The sequence below is a fragment of the Eptatretus burgeri genome, chromosome 16 (genome assembly GCF_056783735.1).
Source record: "Eptatretus burgeri isolate ZD-2024b chromosome 16, Ebu_testis_v1, whole genome shotgun sequence".
Taxonomy (NCBI): Eukaryota; Metazoa; Chordata; class Myxini; order Myxiniformes; family Myxinidae; genus Eptatretus; species Eptatretus burgeri.
This window is the reverse complement of record NC_140976.1, coordinates 37461558-37480674: the sequence shown is the minus strand read 5'-3', so window position 1 is coordinate 37480674 and position 19117 is coordinate 37461558. Positions and strand designations below refer to the sequence as shown.

At 41.5% G+C, this 19117-nt stretch overlaps 1 protein-coding gene across 2 annotated transcripts in view; it reads left to right on the top strand.

The window, feature by feature from the left end:
* The window catches only part of LOC147010869 (uncharacterized), a 60311-nt gene that overhangs the window by 3361 nt on the left and 37833 nt on the right, over positions 1-19117 (top strand). The window contains exons 2-4 of one of the 2 annotated variants that reach the window (XM_085860657.1): positions 4928-5049; positions 10341-10843; positions 13990-14535. In XM_085860657.1, the coding sequence (XP_085716783.1) occupies positions 4928-5049; positions 10341-10843; positions 13990-14039 (675 nt within the window). In that variant the 3' untranslated portion in view covers positions 14040-14535. Of the gene's footprint in view, positions 1-4924; positions 5050-10340; positions 10844-13989; positions 14536-19117 lie in introns of those variants that run through there. The other variant, XM_085860656.1, reaches the window with a different exon arrangement.

Sequence of the window (19117 nt, the reverse complement as noted above, 5' to 3'; positions counted from 1 at the left end):
CACACACATACACATACACATACACATACACACACATACACACACATACACACACATACACACATACACACATACACACACTATTACACGATACACAACGAAGGACTGTTAGACGAGCCAAACCCAGCCACTGAGCTTGGGGTAAGTGCCGTCATTTCCTGGGGTGCTCTGGGTACCAGTGACATAACAACAATGCTGCTGCCTTTCTCAGTGGAATATTTGCTAAGGAGGAATTTTCTTCTCCCCATGGATGACAACCTATGGGGATTGTCCATGCTCTTTTGTTATTATTATAATTTTTAATATACACAATGTCAAGGCTTGTATAAGAGCTAATACACAGAACATATAACAAGGGGAGCAGGAGACAAGAGGGACAGGAGAGGGAAGCACAAAACAGTGGGGAATAGACACATGAGGAGATCTGTGGAAGGGAGAAGGATGGGGCGGGGTACACAGGGACTTTCAGGAAGGAAAGCAGGGAATATGAATGATGTGGGTATGGGGTGGATTAATGGGGCCAATACATATATATATATATATATATATATATATATATATATATATATATATATATATATATATATATATATATATATATATATATATATATACATATATATGTGTATACAGTCAACCCCCGCTTCATCGCGGTTCACCTATCGTGCCCCCGGTTCATCGCGGGTTTTCCCTTGGAACGTAACTAATTTTTTCTGCGGATTCCCCCGGTACATCGCGGTAATAATGTATAAAATATAAATTATATAAGCAATAAATTATAACGCGTGGCGCTCGAAAGTATCTTCATAATAAAACAAACAAAACTTTTTTTGTATGTTTGTCGACACAACGCACGAGACAAAGACAGAGAGCGCGCTATTCATTTCTCCTTGGCGCTGATTGGCTGCTGCCCACGAGGCGCACTCTCACTGTCTTGAGTGTTTCGCTTGTGAACGACAGATATTTTCTACGTTTTTTTCTCCAAGCCCTACGATGCCGCCGAACGGAAAAACCTTTGCCGCGGTTGGGCGCCATTACGGTTTGAATGAATCGACCATACGCTACATCAAGAAGGACGAAGCCAACATCAGCGCTTTACATTCGCAACGCACTGCAGCACCTCATGGAGGCCATGGATTCCGACGACAATTTTTCTCTGAGGGCGTATTGGTGTGATTTCACGATAGCAACGTGTCTCCAGATAATTCAGAAGGCTCTACAAGAAATGAAAAAAAGAAACCTTAAACGCCTGTTGGAAGAAGCTGTGGCCAGAATGCGTCCACGAATACAAGGCCTTTTCTCCAGACGAAATTCACCATTCGGCAATCGATAAGGCGGTCAAGCTGGCGAAGATTCTAGGAGGAGGCTTCAACGACATGATGCACGACGAAGTGAATAACCTCATCGAAACCAACTCTGACCCATTAACGGACGAGGATTTGGCTGAGCTTACGAAGTCTGCATGCGAGGAGGAGGAGGAGGAACAATCTGATCCATCGCAGGAGCACGACGACGAAGGCCTCTCACTTGAACGCTTAAGGCCCGGTCACACCTTGACGTTTTAGCCAACGTATGCCGATTTTTGAATTTTTTTTCTAAAACGCTGGCACACGTTGAATACGTTATGGGTAAGTTTTGATAACATTGAGAGCACGCTGAAAAACACTGCCATACGTCGTTGTACGTTAGCTTTAAACGTTGTACTTTTTGGTTGTCCTCAAATTTTTTCATGCTTGAAATTTCACGACGTATGCCGGCGTATGACTCACATGTTCCGCTACGCTAGCCACAAGTTGTATGCACGGTCTGCGATCGTTGACAGACGTCAACACATGCTACTTGTAAGTTAATCATAAGTTGAGACACGCCGAGGTAATGTTTAGCGTACCCGAAACTTATTTCTAACCTATGATTAACGTGTTGTTGGCACGTTACGCGATCGTTGCCACACATCGACAGACGTTACTTTTAAGTTACTCATAGGCTGAAAGACGTCGGTATAATGGATCGTCCTTGCGTCAGCGTCCACGGCCACAGTCAGGACACTTATTTGCAACATTCTTCAAACTTTTCTTCGGCATGACGAGGATGTTCACACTTCGATGTCTAGCTTGGCTATGATTCCAATTGTCCATCGGCAGCGTCTATTTAAAATAGTCGAGTTTGAGCGTTTTAACACGTTCAGAAGAAACGCTTCAAATTTCCAAACCCCAGCGTCAAAAAACAAAGGCGAGTGACAGCAATTTAAATCGTTCATTGTAAACAATGAAAATAGCTGAGTGGTACTGTTTGAAAGTCGTTGAGTGTAAAAAAAAATCCAATTGTTGAGCGCAAGCATCTACTTTCAATAGTGGATATGCAGCCATTTAAATCGTTGAGTGGCAGCCTATGAATAGCAAACCCCACGTCACCGGCAAAGATAAACTGCCGCACGATATGGATAAGTTAGGCTATCGTTGGGCATAGTTTGTGAACGCCGGCTTCACGATAATTATTCGTTGGTATATCGTATCTATAAGTAATCAAAGCGCTCTATGCACATTATTAGTTCATTGTGCATTTTTCCAACCCGTTATGAATATACCTAAATCGTAAAAACAAGCTATAGCTCATTTTTGAAAAAGCCCCATAAAAATTAGCCGCGAAGAACTTCGAACAATGGTGCAAAGATGTCTCCTACCCGTGGACACGCGGATGCAAGGAGGATCCATCATAACCCACACCCTCCCTCTCACACTCACCTACTACTGCCAACATGAACAAACTACTACTAATACTGATACTGATACTGATACTGTTACTGCTGACATGGACATCGACTCAAAAAAGGACTCGAAAACACTGTTGGGTTCCCCTTTTATGAGCAGCATTTTTATATACCAATTCCCAAAACCGCTGGGAACACGTCTTTATATGGCAGTTGTAAGCTAGAAACGCATTCATTTTTTTTTTTTGTCGACCAGAAGACGTCATTGGAATACGTCTACATACGTCGATGTGTGTTGGGACTACGTAAAGAATTGGTTCAAAGCACGTCAAACATAAGTTAGAAATAAGTTTCGCGTAAAAAAGACATTACCGCGACGTGTTTCGACTTATGAGTAGCTTATAAGTAGCCTTTGTGGACGTGTGTAAGCGTCCACATATCGTGTGTAAAACTTATCCCCATCGCATGCGGAACGTGTGTCATACGCCGAGTACGTCGTAAAATTTTGAACATGTTTAAAATTTCTTGACGTACTCTACTTCCTACGACGTATGATAGCGTACTTTAGCGTTCTACTCACGTATACCAAACTTACTCATACCGTATTTGACGTGCCCCAACGTTTTAGACACATTTTTCTTAGGTCGGCATACACTGGCAAGATCGCCAAGGTGTGACTGCGATGTTGACACTTCCATTTCTACGGCAGTTATGATTCGAATCGTTGTGCGTCAGCCTTTTAATAGGCTACGTCACGACATCGTCGGCGATGCGTGCTACGCGCTATGCCTAAGTTAGACTATCGTTTGGTATCGGTTGTGTAGGCCGACAACAGGTTCAGCATTCGTTGGTATAAGTTATCTATAACACAACGAAACGTTCTGTGTCCGTTACCAATGCGTTATACATAAGACCAAGTCGCTATGAATACGTCCGAATCTTTAAAAAAAAACATCAAAAGTTCAACGTAAGCCAGCGTTTTACATACATTTTAATACGTTGCCATCGCTGGCTAAAACGTCAAGGTGTGACCGGGCCTTTAGCAACAATGGCCAAAACTCTCCTCACCACCATGAAGAAACAACGCCAGCAACTGCCCATCACAATGTTTTTGCAACGTTACTGAGTTTACAGTAAGCATTTTTATGCTTCAAATGTTTTCTTTATGTGTTTAATTGAGATGAAAATGTGTTTAAAACGTGTTTTGTGGAGGCGTCCATTCATCGTGGATTTTCACTTACCGCGGGAGGGTTTGGAACGTAACCCCCGCGAGAAACGGGGGATTACTGTATATATGTATATATATATGTATATATATATATATATATATATATATATATATATATATATATATAGATATATAATTTTTTTATATATATGTGTGTGTGTGTGTGTGTGTGTGTGTGTGTGTGTGTGTGTGTGTGTGTGTGTGTACATATATTTTTATATATATATATATATATATATATATATATACATATCTGTACATATGCATACATATATTGTCTTAATAAAATGTATACAGACCTTAATACTCCAGAAATATTAATTCAATAAGAGATAGAGGGGCGATATTGTTGCTCGTTGAACCTAACAAATGGCGCTCGTGTGTGATGAAGTGATTCATGTCCCGAGACAGCTGTATACCCATCAGGCTGTGCAGAATGATGAAATGATGTATTTTTCGATATACAAAGTCTGTATATGCCTGGTGTTGTCTTAATGGTTGGGGTGGTTGACTTGGGATCCTAGGATCCTGAGTTCAAATCCCCCTTGGTTAATGAATTAATACCAGGTGGGGTTGACTCTGCCTCTCATCCTTCTGTGGTTGGCAAAATGAGTGCTAGCTTGCTGGTATCCTGTGTCGGAGTGGCGACCTGTCCAGGATTGTATCCAATAGTCAAGGAGACTGCTTTGGCAGCACCAATGCTCTGCACAGAGTATGGTCACAATGGATGGATGGAAAGTCTGTCTACATATTATTGAGACACCCTGTACTGTATACAATATTGCGTGCACGTGTTCACATGCTATGTTGTAGATGACGTTCTTTGTCATATTTGGTCATGTGATCCTTAGGTTTTGGCAGCTGTGCTAGTAAAGATGGTTGTGGCATCATTCTTATGGCCATCATCATTACCACAAAGCATACCTGGTGTTTACTTCCCAGTCAAACATCACCCTTTCTTTGTGCTTCCATCTTCCTCACTCTGATTCCAGACTGTGCCTTCATACCCGGAGTTTACGCGCCAAGAGCGTGCACGTCTCCGTGTGCTTTTCCCTTATTTGAGTGCATGCCAGATTGCAGCAAAAGCAGTGCTTGCATGGCGGAAACACAAAAGGTAACACATAGAGATTTAAAGTTAATAAATTTTAAAAACAGCAAAAACTGGTGGTATTACTTATTCAGAATATGAGAGAAGATGATGTGTGTATGTGTAATAAAACAAATCGAAACTACTACCATTTTACATTTTGCTAACAACCTGAGTAGATCATTACATCTCTTCCAAACTTTTCCAATGACATGCACTGAATGTTTTGCCATTCAAAATATTAAAAGTAAATCTTGTATTCTTGACGGCGCATATATGGCAACTTTAAAGACCATCAAAAAAATCAGGATCCTTCCAACTGTCAGCCTGTTGGCCTCCACCCCATTATGAGCAAAGTGTTGGAATCCCTGATCAAACTGCAATTCATGATTCATCTGAAAACCCACAACCTTCTAACTGATGTCGAGTCTGGTTTCTGCCATTCAGTCTTATGATGATGTTCTATTCCTCATCACTGAACATGTGAATAGGGTTTTGGATCATCATGATGAAGCCAGGGTTGTTGCTTTCAACATCTCTAAGACTTTTGACAAAGTGTGGCACAAGTGCCTCATCCATAAGCTAAAATCATGTGGCATCTCTGGACAATTGCTTGATACAATATCTGACTTCCTTGCAAATCATCAAATCTCTCTGGAAGATGAGGGACAGTCATCCCATCCATCTATTCATTGAGACCATACTCTGTGCAGAGTGTTGGTGCTGCCTAAGCCGTCTCCTAAGCTATTGGGCATAATTCTGGACGGATCACCACTCCAACGCAGGACATCAGCAAGCTGCTACTCATTTTGCTGACCTCAGAAGGATGACAGGCTGAGTCAACCCCACTTGGTATTAATTCAACAGCAAAGTGGGATTTGAACTCGGGACTCTAGAATCCCAAGCCCACCATCCTAACCATTAAGTCAACACCAGGCATACAGTCATTCCTGTCCATAATACAAATGCTAGTGTTTCTCAGCGTTCTGTGTTGGGTCCTACAAGTTCTTGTTGTATATCAATGTCCAGCCTAATTGTATTCTTTAACAGTTAAACATTTATGCAGATTATTCAACACTGTATACTACATACCCAGGAACTATGTCTCTTCCATCCCATGTCCAGACCAGTGCCACTTTCAATCAGGACCTCGAATGTGATTAACTGGGGAAATGACTAGCTTGTTACTTTCAACCCAAAGAAGACTCACTAGCTGTCTGTGTCCAGCTCAAGATCACCCTTTTGTCCAACCCTTCTTATGAATTCTTCAACTTTGCAAGAACTCTCTGATATGCTTCTGCTTGGATTGCATATCAGCTCAAACCTCTGCTGCGAAAAGTACATCTCTGGTATAGCTAAAAGAGCCTCTCAACACCTTAGCTTCTCATTTCGAGCTTGGCAATACCTTCCTCCAGTTGCAATGCTTTAGCTCTACAAGGCCACTATATGATTTGGAGTCTAGCCTCATTGTAATGTAATTAAATTTAATACATTGCATCACATGACTATGTTCAGTGCATACCATATGAGATGGTAGTGCATACCACGACACATAACGGTGTCGTGAGTGGAGCCAAGTGAGGCATTCATGGATTGAGATGTGATAAATGTTCATCTTCATGTTGAATCGATTTCTGGCGTTTTTCTTATTTCTTCATGCCTCAATACAATACATTCTCACTTGCAGTTCATCCAAACTGCCTGACGCAATGCACACTAGACCAGCAGTTCCCGGCTCTCTTGGGAACTAGGCGAGCACTCAGCTAGCTACATGACCTTTGTACAGATAACCCCATGAAGAACTTCCCCACTAACCCAACACCTTGCTGGGCCATCCTGCTCATCTTAACTGTTCATTTAACATGTAATTTTTATGCTAACTGCAACAGAAACTTTAAAATCAAAAACACAATTGACTCTCCATGGAATGACAGTACCAGAATCACACATTCCAGGGTGCTGAGCACTACCGTTTAAAACTCAAATCTCGGCATTCCCCAACATATTTCACCAACCAAATGGAAAGGAAACCATCTTTCTTTATTTGTTATTTTTGAATGTTAACCCACTCCGTATTGCTCCCAACTCCTCAGAGCCACAATAATAAACCCTTTATTCGTATCAAAATCAGCCCTCTCACATTTGCTTGCTGGTGTCGTTTGGTAATTTGTCAGTTTTATGAGGTCTGAGTGGCTCAAATTGATATCCCTTCACTCGACACATGTTCATTTCCTATAATGGGGCTTCATAGTCCTTGTCAAATGATGACATGATCTTATCTTGAACAAATATCGAGCAACTGCTTTGTAAATCTAGTGTTGCCATTCGGTGGGGGCAGTCTCATTATGTATGGAGTCAGTACAGAGTTCTGAGTCTGGCCTGGCCTGCCAAAATGGAGTTTGCAGCAGGCTTAGTGCACTGGAACGGGCAAACCAGACGGAGCATCAACGGTGCATTAGCTGTCACAGCACAAAGCTTGGCACTTTTCCCTGTACCATCGCTTTCATTCTGAAATTTGAGGCAAATCACTCTGTTCGTATGAGGATTCACAGGGGTTGGGGGGCGGGGGGGTCTCGGATCTCACTCATGGAGCTCAACGGCAAAGGGCAACAGGTTCACAAACTACCAAAGAGTATGGGAGTGGGGGGGGGGAGGGGGGAATGAAGGGGTGGGGTGGATGAACTTGTACAAGGAGGAAAGAAGGAATCCTACTATATAAAATAAAGAAATTATTATCTGTGTGTATGTGTGTACATCTGAAAAGTTAAAATCATAGTTGTATACGTGCTAGGGGTACCCAGGGTCCGGTCAAACATCTTGGGCACAACTCCCCCCCCCCCCCTCACCCTCACTGATGGTGTTTCCTCCTTCTGTTTCTACTTTTAATTTCATACTATTGCATCCTGATCTATTGTGGTCTCGCTTTTCCACATGCTTTAACTTTTTTAAATCCAAAACAAAGTGGTGATTCCATTATTTCAGACATCTTCTTTCAAAATGGCCACCAGAATTTGAACCAGATGGTAGTTCCAAGACTAAAAGTTGTGTCAAAATGTCCGTTTTCAAGAGAGAACTTTTCGTTCAATATTGTCAAGTCTGGGTAATCAATACTTTTTTACTTTTTTGGTTTTATCTTTTCCTGTGCACCTGCTTTCACACAGGTCTGCTTACACACAGGGTTTGAGCATACATACACACACACACACACACACACACACACACACACACACACACACACACACACACACGAACTTGAACTTGTTTCATGACATTGCTATTCCTACTTCAAATTCTACTTCCTTCATTCAATGTCCTCAAATTAATAATTTGTCTGTTAATATCCTTCCTATCTCTAATTTGGTTCCATTTGTACCCACCCTACCCAGTCACACCCAACTGCTCTTGGACACTGTCTTTTGCACCCGAGGAGGTGGAAAAGTTTCTGGTAACCCTTGATGCAGACTACAGCTGGATGAGATCACATCATCTCATGTGTCCTAAAAACCTGCGATGCTGCTCTTTCCCATCCTCTGCCCTTTTCACTCTATCATTTACCACGGGTAATCTTCTATCTGCTTAGAAATCAGTCAAAATCACTGCATTGCATTAAACTACAACGGCACTCGGTAGAGTGCATACCTCCCCGAGGCTGAACAGTTTACATTTTGTATATCACTGAAAGGCCGGATTTGGATCCGGCCCTCCAAAATAGAATTGGCTTGTTCTTGTCACCTACCCAACCTGTCCACAAAGCTTCATCTGAATCCGTCCACAACTTTTTGAGATGTCCGGCAATATATCGTTTTTGACCCCATCTCTCAATTGTGAAGAATCACTTCAAAATTCTCGGATCTGGATCCGGATCCAGTTCTTCACTAAAATCTAATAAATTTGTCCTTGTCACACCCCCAAACTGTCCACCAAGTTTTGTCCAAATCCATCCACAACTTTTTGAGGTACCCTGTTCACAGACAAACACACAGACAGGGGGTGAAAACATAATCTCCACCCACCTTTTGTGCCGGAGGTAAAAATTTGCAAAAACCGATCCCCTGAACTACAGACCTATCACCTTACTTCCAATCATCATCAAGGTCATGGAATCCATCATCGCAGTGGACATTAAGTCCTCTCGAATGGCCTCAGATAATCAATTAAGAATCAGAACAAGTCACTCTACCTTGGACATGCTGCTTCTACTCTCCCGACAATGGTGGAGGCCCTCAATGTCAGACATGAGATCAGGGCCTCTCTTTAGACATGTCTTGAGTTTTCAATACAGTCTGGCTTCCTGCCTTGCTCTCCAAACTCTGCCTTTGGCATCCACGGCCAACTCAACTCTTGGGTAACTGACTTCCTCTGCTCTTGTGGCAGAGTACCCAAAGGCAGTGTTCTGGCCCCAGTCCTATTCTTATTCATCTGCAATGCCTTCATCCACATCTTGATGGAGTACTGTTCTCCCCTCCAGCCTAGCGCCCCTGACTCACACCTTATTCAGCTTGACGCTGTGAAAACAAAGGCCTTCAAGATTAAGGGAATCTCCCATGATGAAGCGGAGTCTCTGGGCCTATCACTTTGCTTTCACAGGCAGGTAGGTGGTCTCTGTCTTTTTCCACCTCATTTCTGGTCTTGCACTCTCTCCTCTTTTGGTGCTTTGTCTCCTCCCCCCCCCAGGTTTTGCAGGGCACATGTGGTCCACCAGCAACACCCTTCTGGTGAAACTCCCAAAATCCGAAACACATTGAACGAGCTTCCACATTGTCTTTAACCTCTTTCCTCCCTGCAGGTCTTCAAGACAGCTGTTCACCACCATCTCGGATCATCCCCAATCCAAAACTTTGATTCTTTTCTACCCCCATTAACCCCCACCCCCTCCAACTGCCAAGCCCACCTCTTTCCAAATTTCCAATTCTTCCTTCCGAAGAGTTTATTCAGTATCCATCTTATACACCACATGCATTCTCACCTACCCCTCATTCATCTCGACCTCTTATTTGCCAAGTCCCCCTCTATTTTGTCCCTCAACCCTGCTGTTTGTATATTTCCCCTATCTCTTTCTACTGTTCCTTTTGTTCTGTTGCGTCTTGATCCATTCTGTGTTCTAGCTCTTCCACGAGCCTTGATTTTGTGTACAAAAAAAACTATATATATAGAAATATTTTTATACATCGATGGCACAAGAAAGTCCCTATAATTATAGCTTTCCAAAGCATATCATGGATATATTTACGTGCCATGTCAAGGGTTGTTTAATTCACAAGCTTTCTTACCTTTCCCTTTTTCCCCTCCCTCCAATTTTCATCCTTCCCTTTGCCAAGCTATGGAAAAGAAAAAAACAGGAAATCTCTTGTCCAAAAGAAATCACTTCTCAAAAGAAAACAACGAAAGGAAAATGAGAAAATGGTGCAAAGTGTTTCAGAAGTGAGATTGCAAGGTGATGAAAAAATAATTTTGAGCAAAACAGGCATGGAAGAAGAAACAGTGCTGACTTTGAATTCAAAAAAGGGATTCAAAAGAGAATTTCCAAGTGAGAAAGAAAGATTGGAAATAAATAGAGCAAAGAAAGACATTGGACATTTAAATAGTAAAAGAGAGGAAACAAAGGTGGATGGAGGAAATGCTAAAAGAAATGAAGAATTTCAAAGTGATGGAAATGACGCAACACAATCATTGGTTGCAAATATTGAAAAGAACATTGTGCTCGAGGAAGAAAACAACGATGTAATGGAGAAAGAGAAGGAGAATGATGATGGAGGTTTGCTTTGTTTACTTTTCAGCTTGCAACCCACAGTTAAAAGGCGGAACCAAATAAATTGGTCAGGTATGTCATCCTTGACATCCTTGTTTTACTGTTCCTAGAGTGTTGGTGATGTATTTCCGAGCATTTTGCATCAGTTTGAATTTATTGCATTGATTTTGCAAGTAAAGTTCTTCTCTGTCCATCCAAATTGGCAGTGGTGAAGGAATTTAAGTCACTGAGAGAAATGTATGTTACTTCGAGAAATGACCGATCAATTAAAGGCCCGGTCACACCTTGACGTTTTAGCCAGCGATGGAAACGTATTAAAATGTATGTAAAACGCTGGCTTACGTTGAACTTTTGATGTTTTTTTTTTAAAGATTCGGACGTATTCATAGCGACTTGGTCTTATGTATAACGGACACAGAACGTTTCGTTGTGTTATAGATAACTTATACCAACGAATGCTGAACCTGTTGTCGGCCTTCACAACCGATGCCCAACGATAGTCTAACTTAGGCATAGTGCGTTGCACGCATCGCCGACGATGTCGTGACGTAGCCTATTAAAAGGCTGACGCACAACGATTCGAATCATAACTGCCGTAGAAATGGAAGTGTCAACATCGCGGTCACACCTTGGCGATCTTGCCAGCGTATGCCGACCTAAGAAAAATGTGTCTAAAACGGTGGGGCACGTCAAATACGGTATGAGTAAGTTTGGTATATGTGAGTACAACGCTAAAGTACGCTATCATACGTCGTAGTAAGTAGAGTACGTCAAGAAATTTTAAACATGTTCAAAATTTTACGACGTACTCGGCGTATGACACACGTTCCGCATGCGATGGGGATAAGTTTTACACACGATATGTGGACGCTTACACACGTCCACAAAGGCTACTTATAAGCTACTCATAAGTCGAAACACGTCGCGGTAATGTCTTTTTTACGCGAAACTTATTTCTAACTTATGTTTGACGTGCTTTGAACCAATTCTTTACGTAGTCCCAACACACATCGACGTATGTAGACGTATTCCAATGACGTCTTCCGGTCGACAAAAAAAAATAAATGAACGTGTTTCTAACTTACAACTGCCATATAAAGATGTGTTCCCAGCGGTTTTGGGAATTGGTATATAAAAATGCTGCTCATAAAAGGGGACCCCAACAGTGTTTTCGAGTCCTTTTTGAGTCGATGTCCATGTCAGCAGTAACAGTATCAGTATCAGTATTAGTATTAGTATTAGTATTAGTATTAGTATTAGTATTAGTATTAGTAGTAGTTTGTTCATGTTGGCAGTAGAAGGTGAGTGTGAGCGGGAGGGTGTGGGTTATGATGGATCATCCTTGCGTTTAACAATTTAACTATTTAAATGATAAACTCAACGATTTAAATGGCTGCATCTCCACTATTGAAAGTAGACGCTTGCGCTCAACAATTGGATTTTTTTTTACACTCAACGACTTTTAAACGGTACCACTCAGCTATTTCATTGTTTACAATGAACGATTTAAATTGCTGTCACTCGCCTTTGTTTTTTGACGCTGGGGTTTGGAAATATGAAGCGTTTCTTCTGAACGTGTTAAAACGCTCAAACTCGACTATTTTAAATAGACGCTGCCGATGGACAATTGAAATCATAGCCAAGCTAGACATCGAAGTGTGAACATCCTCGTCATGCCGAAGAAAAGTTTGAAGAATGCTGCAAATAAGTGTCCTGGCCGTGGCCGTGGACGCTGACGCAAGGACGATCCATTATACCGACGTCTTTCAGCCTATGAGTAACTTAAAAGTAACGTCTGTCGATGTGTGGCAACGATCGCGTAACGTGCCAACAACACGTTAATCATCGGTTAGAAATAAGTTTCGGGTACGCTAAACATTACCTCGGCGTGTCTCAACTTATGATTAACTTACAAGTAGCATGTGTTGACGTCTGTCAACGATTGCAGACCGTGCATATAACTTATGGCCAGCGTAGCGGAACGTGTGAGTCATACGCCGGCATACGTCGTGAAATTTCAAGCATGAAAAAATTTGAGGACAACCAAAAAGTACAACGTTTAAAGCCAACGTACAACGACGTATGGCAGTGTTTTTCAGCGTGCTCTCAATGTTATCAAAACTTACCCATAACGTATTCAACGTGTGCCAGCGTTTTAGAAAAAAAATTCAAAAATCGGCATACGTTGGCTAAAACGTCAAGGTGTGACCGGGCCTTAACAGAAAACATCACAAACAAGTGAAATCCTTCATTACAGCGCGTGTGGTGAATCAAATGAGTACACTAATGTTAAAATAGGCAATTTATGCTTTTTCAGTTGAAAAACAATTTAAAAGCGTACTTAATATTTGAAATGTAAAAATCTTATTATTGTGATAAGCACCTTTATATATAACAGAAGGAATGAAATCGTTCGATACAGCGTGGCAGGAGGCCGCAAAAGAATGATTGTAAGTAAATTTCAACTACTAATGCATGACGAAACACTTGTTTATGGCTGATATTAAAGAGAATGATGGCATAAGAAGAACTTAGCCTGGAATCCTCGTGCATAACACCGCCCACACAACACACGTGGTGTCCTTTGACCAATCAGGAGCAGTGCAGTTACAGTATTGTTTCCTTCAGCTCGATTGGTCTTGTCCTGCACGTGATGTTTTCGGTTTTTTTTTTTTTCGTTCTTGTTGTAAGTAAATTTCAACTACTAATGCATGACGAAACACTTGTTTATGGCTAATATTAAAGAGAATGATGGCATAAGAAGAACTTAGCTTTCTGCGTTCGGCACGAAATGCCATGGTGGACGGAAATGACGTCTTTCGTTCATTCGTTCGTACATGAGGGGAGCGTTTCTTCGTTTTTTTCCGTCAAGAAATAAATTAAATGGTTTTCACATATATAACACATTAGTTTCACAAATTTCCATTGAAATACTCGGGTATTTCCGTCAATTGTCGCCATTTCCGTCGAGGTTACGCACTGCATCTACCGGACGGCCGTCATTGGCTGTCTTGAGGCACGTGGGGGGGGGGGGGGGCCAGACCCACCGGAGACGTGGTAGACGACGCCAGGGAACATTTCAAACTCGGTGCAATTGTATACAGCGCACGCGCTGTAATACATGTTGCATGTTTCATATCCTGAATCTTCAAATGAAAGGTTGAATGATGTTTCCATTGGATGAATGTTCTCTACCTACCTTTTCTCTATTCTCCCAGTCTGTGCCACAGAAGAGAGGGAGGATGACAGTTTGCTTTGGCTGTTTTGAGCCTTGGTATGGTGAGATCCTTCTCATAAAGTGCATAAATGTAAATGGGTAAATGCACTTTATTGGAAGAAAGACAGAACTTGGTTGAAGAAGAAATGTGCTTATATTGTTAAAGGTAAGGCAGAAAGATGAGCAAAGCTGAGGTTGGGATGTGAGGAATTCGCTGAGATTTCTAGGAAATGTGTGTGAAAAGACATTTTAAAGATTTAATTTTTTTTTCAAGGTGGTTGCAATACAACAGGTATGCGTGAGCAAAGATCACGGTTGGGCTGTTTGTTCGTGAATGCCCTGGCTTCAAAAACATCATTTTCAGTGTCCGTTTTTCTGAGTACTGTTTCATTATGTGCCATGAGTTTTGCCATTGTGTTTCAGCTTGTCTTTTAAAATTTCAGAGTTGTGCCAGTGATATAGATGTATTGAAACAGCCTTGATTACGATTGGCTTGATTCCTGCTTAATTCTGTCCATTTCATGAAGCAATATCATTTTGAGTTGTGTGTTCGCTGTGCTGTGTGATGTATGTTCGCTCTCATACGAGCCTCGACAAGGTATACAAAAAATAAATAAATAAAAAATAATGCCACACAAGGCATGTGATCTCTGATCGAAAACATAAAACATGAACATTTTCATTCAATTTATATCGAAATTGAGTTGTGAGCATGTGCATTCTTAATAATTATTGGATTCGCTATATATGAGATATCCTTCATTGTCGGGTTTTCCGGCTGTGTGTTGGATTCGCTATTTATGCTAGATATCCCTTATTGTCGGGTTTTCCGTGTGTGTGTGTGTGTGTGTGTGTGTGTGTGTGTGTGTGTGTGTGTGTGTGTGTGTGTGTGTGTGTGTGTGTGTGTGTGTGTGTGTGTGTGTCTGCAACACGAGGCTCCACAGCACGAACCAGCGAACCAATTTCGATGAAACTTTGCCAACAGGTGGAATATATACTGGGAATATGCGTGTTTCAATTTCGTTACCGAGCAACCACCCGTTGCTGTGCAGCGGCCGAAAAACCGTGTACAGTATTTTCAATACTTGTCCTTCAGTTTTGAAACTAGATTTCGGAATTAAACACCGCGATATTTAGAAAATTTTACTCGAGCCGATTTTTGATTGAGGTTTTATTTTTCAAATGGTAGTCCTTCAAAAATCGGGTGTCTATTTACCATCATTTAAGATGTGTATACAGTGTTTGTAAGGAACTATACCGTCGTTCCACCTTCAATCTCTCCTCGATCCAAACGTTATTGACCAAAGTGAAAAGGATCCAAAATAAATGGAATCACCGGCATTTCTGTCTTTGTAGATTTCTAATAATATGTTTATTTATTTTCCGTAAACGATTCCACGACCCACACACCACCTCCAATTATTTATTATTTAAAGTGGGAGTGGCGTAGGAAAGTGGGCGTGGCTTATGAAAAATATTTTGTGGCTCAGGAGGTGTGGTCAAACAAGAGCATTGAGAGAAGTTTATCGGGTTTTCCGTGTGTGTGTGTGTGTGTGTGTGTGTGTGTGTGTGTGTGTGTGTGTGTGTGTGTGTGTGTGTGTGTGTGTGTGTGTGTGTGTGTGTGTGTGTGTGTGTCTGCAACGCGAGGCTCCACAGCACAAACCAGCAAACCGATTTTTTTCAAATGGTAGTCCTTCAAAAATAGGGTGTCTATTTACCGTCATTTTTTATGAGGAGTGCCAGTTGGCAAAATATGCAATAGGAAAAATCTTGCCAGGCAGAGGAACAATTGTATGTGAACCAATACGGCAAAGGAGAATGATCATGTACTCGTTGATGGTCATTGGAGGATGATTCATAACTGCAGGGTCCACCGGAGTGCCCAGTTCCTCAATACCAACCACAGGCTTGTTGTGGAATCTCTGAAGTTTCAGCTTAAATCCAGGAGAATGGCACCATCCCAGCCTTGGCTGGATGTTGCCAAGCTCAGGGATAAGAGGGGAGCTGAGGAGTTTGTGAACAGGCTGGGGATTTGGGGGGTCTGGGTGCTGTGGAAATTGCTGAAGAGTTGTGGAGTGCCTTCAAGACTGCCATCCTTTATGTTGCTGGTGGAAGTCTTGGAACCCGCCGTTAGGTGAAGAGGAACTTTGTTTCCCAAGGGACACTGAATACCATAGTTGCAGGGCCAGGCTTAGTGGCAGAGCTTAGCTGTTCAAGGAGCTGAGGCATAAAACTGCACATGCACTGAGGGTGGACAAGGAGGCCTATGTTCGAGGAATCTGTGAAGGGGCAGGTATAGGTTCTGCAAGGTAGAAACAGACAGCACGAGTCACCTCCTATTGGGACTAGCATAACCCGCGCTCTGCGCGACATGTTGGGGTGGGTGTGCTTGAGAAAGGAACTGATGCAGAGTACCAGTAGTAATTTTACTTTCATGCAGTAAGTGGAATACGATTTCACTGTTTCAGAACCATTTCATTTACTTTTTTGTACCATGCACCTCATATGGTCTTTGAGATAATGTAAGCCGAATATCACGTTACTCGAGTGCAGAACAAAGTCGAAGATAGCGTGACACGAAACCACAAACTCGGAAATAATATATAAGATGTAAAAAAAATCTCATGTCAGAACAGCTGTACACACAAAGGCAAAACAAGGTATGTAGAGTCATCCACTGGCACATCTGCAGAAATTTCAATATTCCAGTTTCACAAAATTAATGGAAACATAAACCAAAAGTGATCATTGAAAACAAAGCACTGTGACCGGATGTAGCACTTAGATACAAAAAGGAAAAGAAGGCATTGTTCATTGAGGTGTCAGTGCTTTGATAGTTTGGCATAATCAACAGAAATCAACAAAATGACCAAATACCAGGATCACAAAAATTATGTCAAAGGATCCTGGAAGCCAAGGGCACAGAAATTGTCCGAGTAATAATTATTGGGGAAACAGGAGTGATAAAGAAGAACCTCACGGAGATCTTAAAAACCATCCCTGAGAATATTACTACAAGCAAACTACAGTTGGAAGTTGTCCAGGGCTCATTGGTGATCCAGAAAAGAGCCCTCGGAATGAAACTTTGAGAACAATAAAACTTCACAGCTTGACCCATGAATGATCCCTTATATTACCAACACAGAGGTAGATACTTCGAGTCCTGGGAGGACTCTGTTCCACCTTCTGAAACCTGTATATGTAGATAGCAACCAACGAAAAACACACACACACCATCCTTGATCCTATAAGTTTTATTTCACACTTTACCTTTTGTAAACTTCAATTAAGGCTTGTCATTGGGTTTTCAATTATTTTTGTCGTCATTTGCTGCACGAAGAGAGAATTGCAGTGCACCTGTGAAATGCATCGTCTTTATTGAATTGCCAAGAGTTACAATGTTTAGAGTTTAGACAATGTGTATTCAGCAGGTTTGTGACCTCCTTGGCCTGGAGAAATGGCCACAGTACTTTAGTGAGTTTTTCACTGAAGTGAAAATTAGGTAAACAGCATATCATTTACAATAACTTATACTCAGTTATTAACGCCATTGAATTTGAATAAAACCATGGGAGAAAGTCATTACGACGTCTCATACAAGCTTCACTCACTTTGTCAAGCAATCTTTCCACCATATAGTCCTCATGCAGATGTACCCTTTCATGAGCCTCGGATGATATTCCTTCTCCTTGATGCTCTGAGACCTTTTGAAAGAAATATTTCTATTCGACTCTCACCTCTGCCCTTCCATCCTCGCCTGATGTGTCTGCTGTACACACGACCTTTCCCCAAGGTATTGCTTTCTTCCTTTCATACATACAAGATACTCTGGTATTCCTGAGAACCCCAGTTCCCATCTTTGCTACCACACAAATGTTTGTGAATAAAGGGTTTGTAAAATGCTACAATATGGGGGAAGGCTTAAAGAGTGGGGGTGGAGGGTGGAATGTTGGATGAAAAAGACTGAAGGATTAAAGTGAATTATTTACAAACGATCCATCGTGGATAACACACAAATGGTGCTGCAGGGTACTCTGTACCATCATAATTCTTTTGTTCTACAACATACTATACATTGGTAATGTACGACCACCATATATAGTATAGTGAGTCCAGAGAGGGCTTAGCGTGTAAGTCTTTGATTGTACCAGCCCTGTAAAGTGCTCATACTTAGTTTGTACCTCCTGAAGCTTTCGCCAAGTAACTCAAGATGATTGTCCAGCTGGATGAGCACACTACTTCCGTGGTTCTCGGGTTCACGGTGTACGCCGTGCCATGCACCACTGAGGTTATTAATTTTTTACGTTGTTATTTTAGTGCCTGTTTGGAGGCTACACTTGGGAGCTGGGCTGTCGATCCGAATGTCCGAACATCGGGTTTGCCGGTGCGGAAAGGCGTGGAAACTGAGACATCATGCCAGGTCCTCACTTGCCATCATTGGATGTGCGAAGTAAATGGGCTCTGGTTCATCTGGGCATGCTTCCTGCCAGCTAAACATTTTAACTTGTTACGTTGTGTTCACTACATCACCTTCATTGTTATTTGTCTTCGTAAGGTTATGTATTATACCTGCTTGGCCATTTGGTGGATTATTTATACTTCTGAAGTTTAATTGTCGTTCTTGTTTTCTGACGTTTGATTTTTACGGTTGGCTTTCAATAATTTCTTCGAACGAATGCTGATATCTGCATGACAAAGGAGTGTCTGTCTGTCCGGCCGACCCTGAACGACTCTCTCAGTTTTGGGTTTAGCCCCATCAAACCTTCTGTTGAACATTTTGTGGTCCTAGCGGATGTCCTAAGGTGGGTGGGAGGTTATATAAATATAACATCAGAATGTCGTCAGTTGCAATAAGTGTCAATATTCCAGAATATATTCAAAAATATGAAGAGTCCCTTGCCATGCATACATAGCACGAGTACCTCGCGAGTGTATGTATTTGGATATATATATATATATATATATATATATATATATATATATATATATATATATATATATATATATATACATATACATATACATGTGTGTGTGTGTGTGTATATATATATAGAAAAGAAGGCATTGTTCATTGAGGTGTCAGTGCTTTGATAGTTTGGCATAATCAACAGAAATCAACAAAATGTATA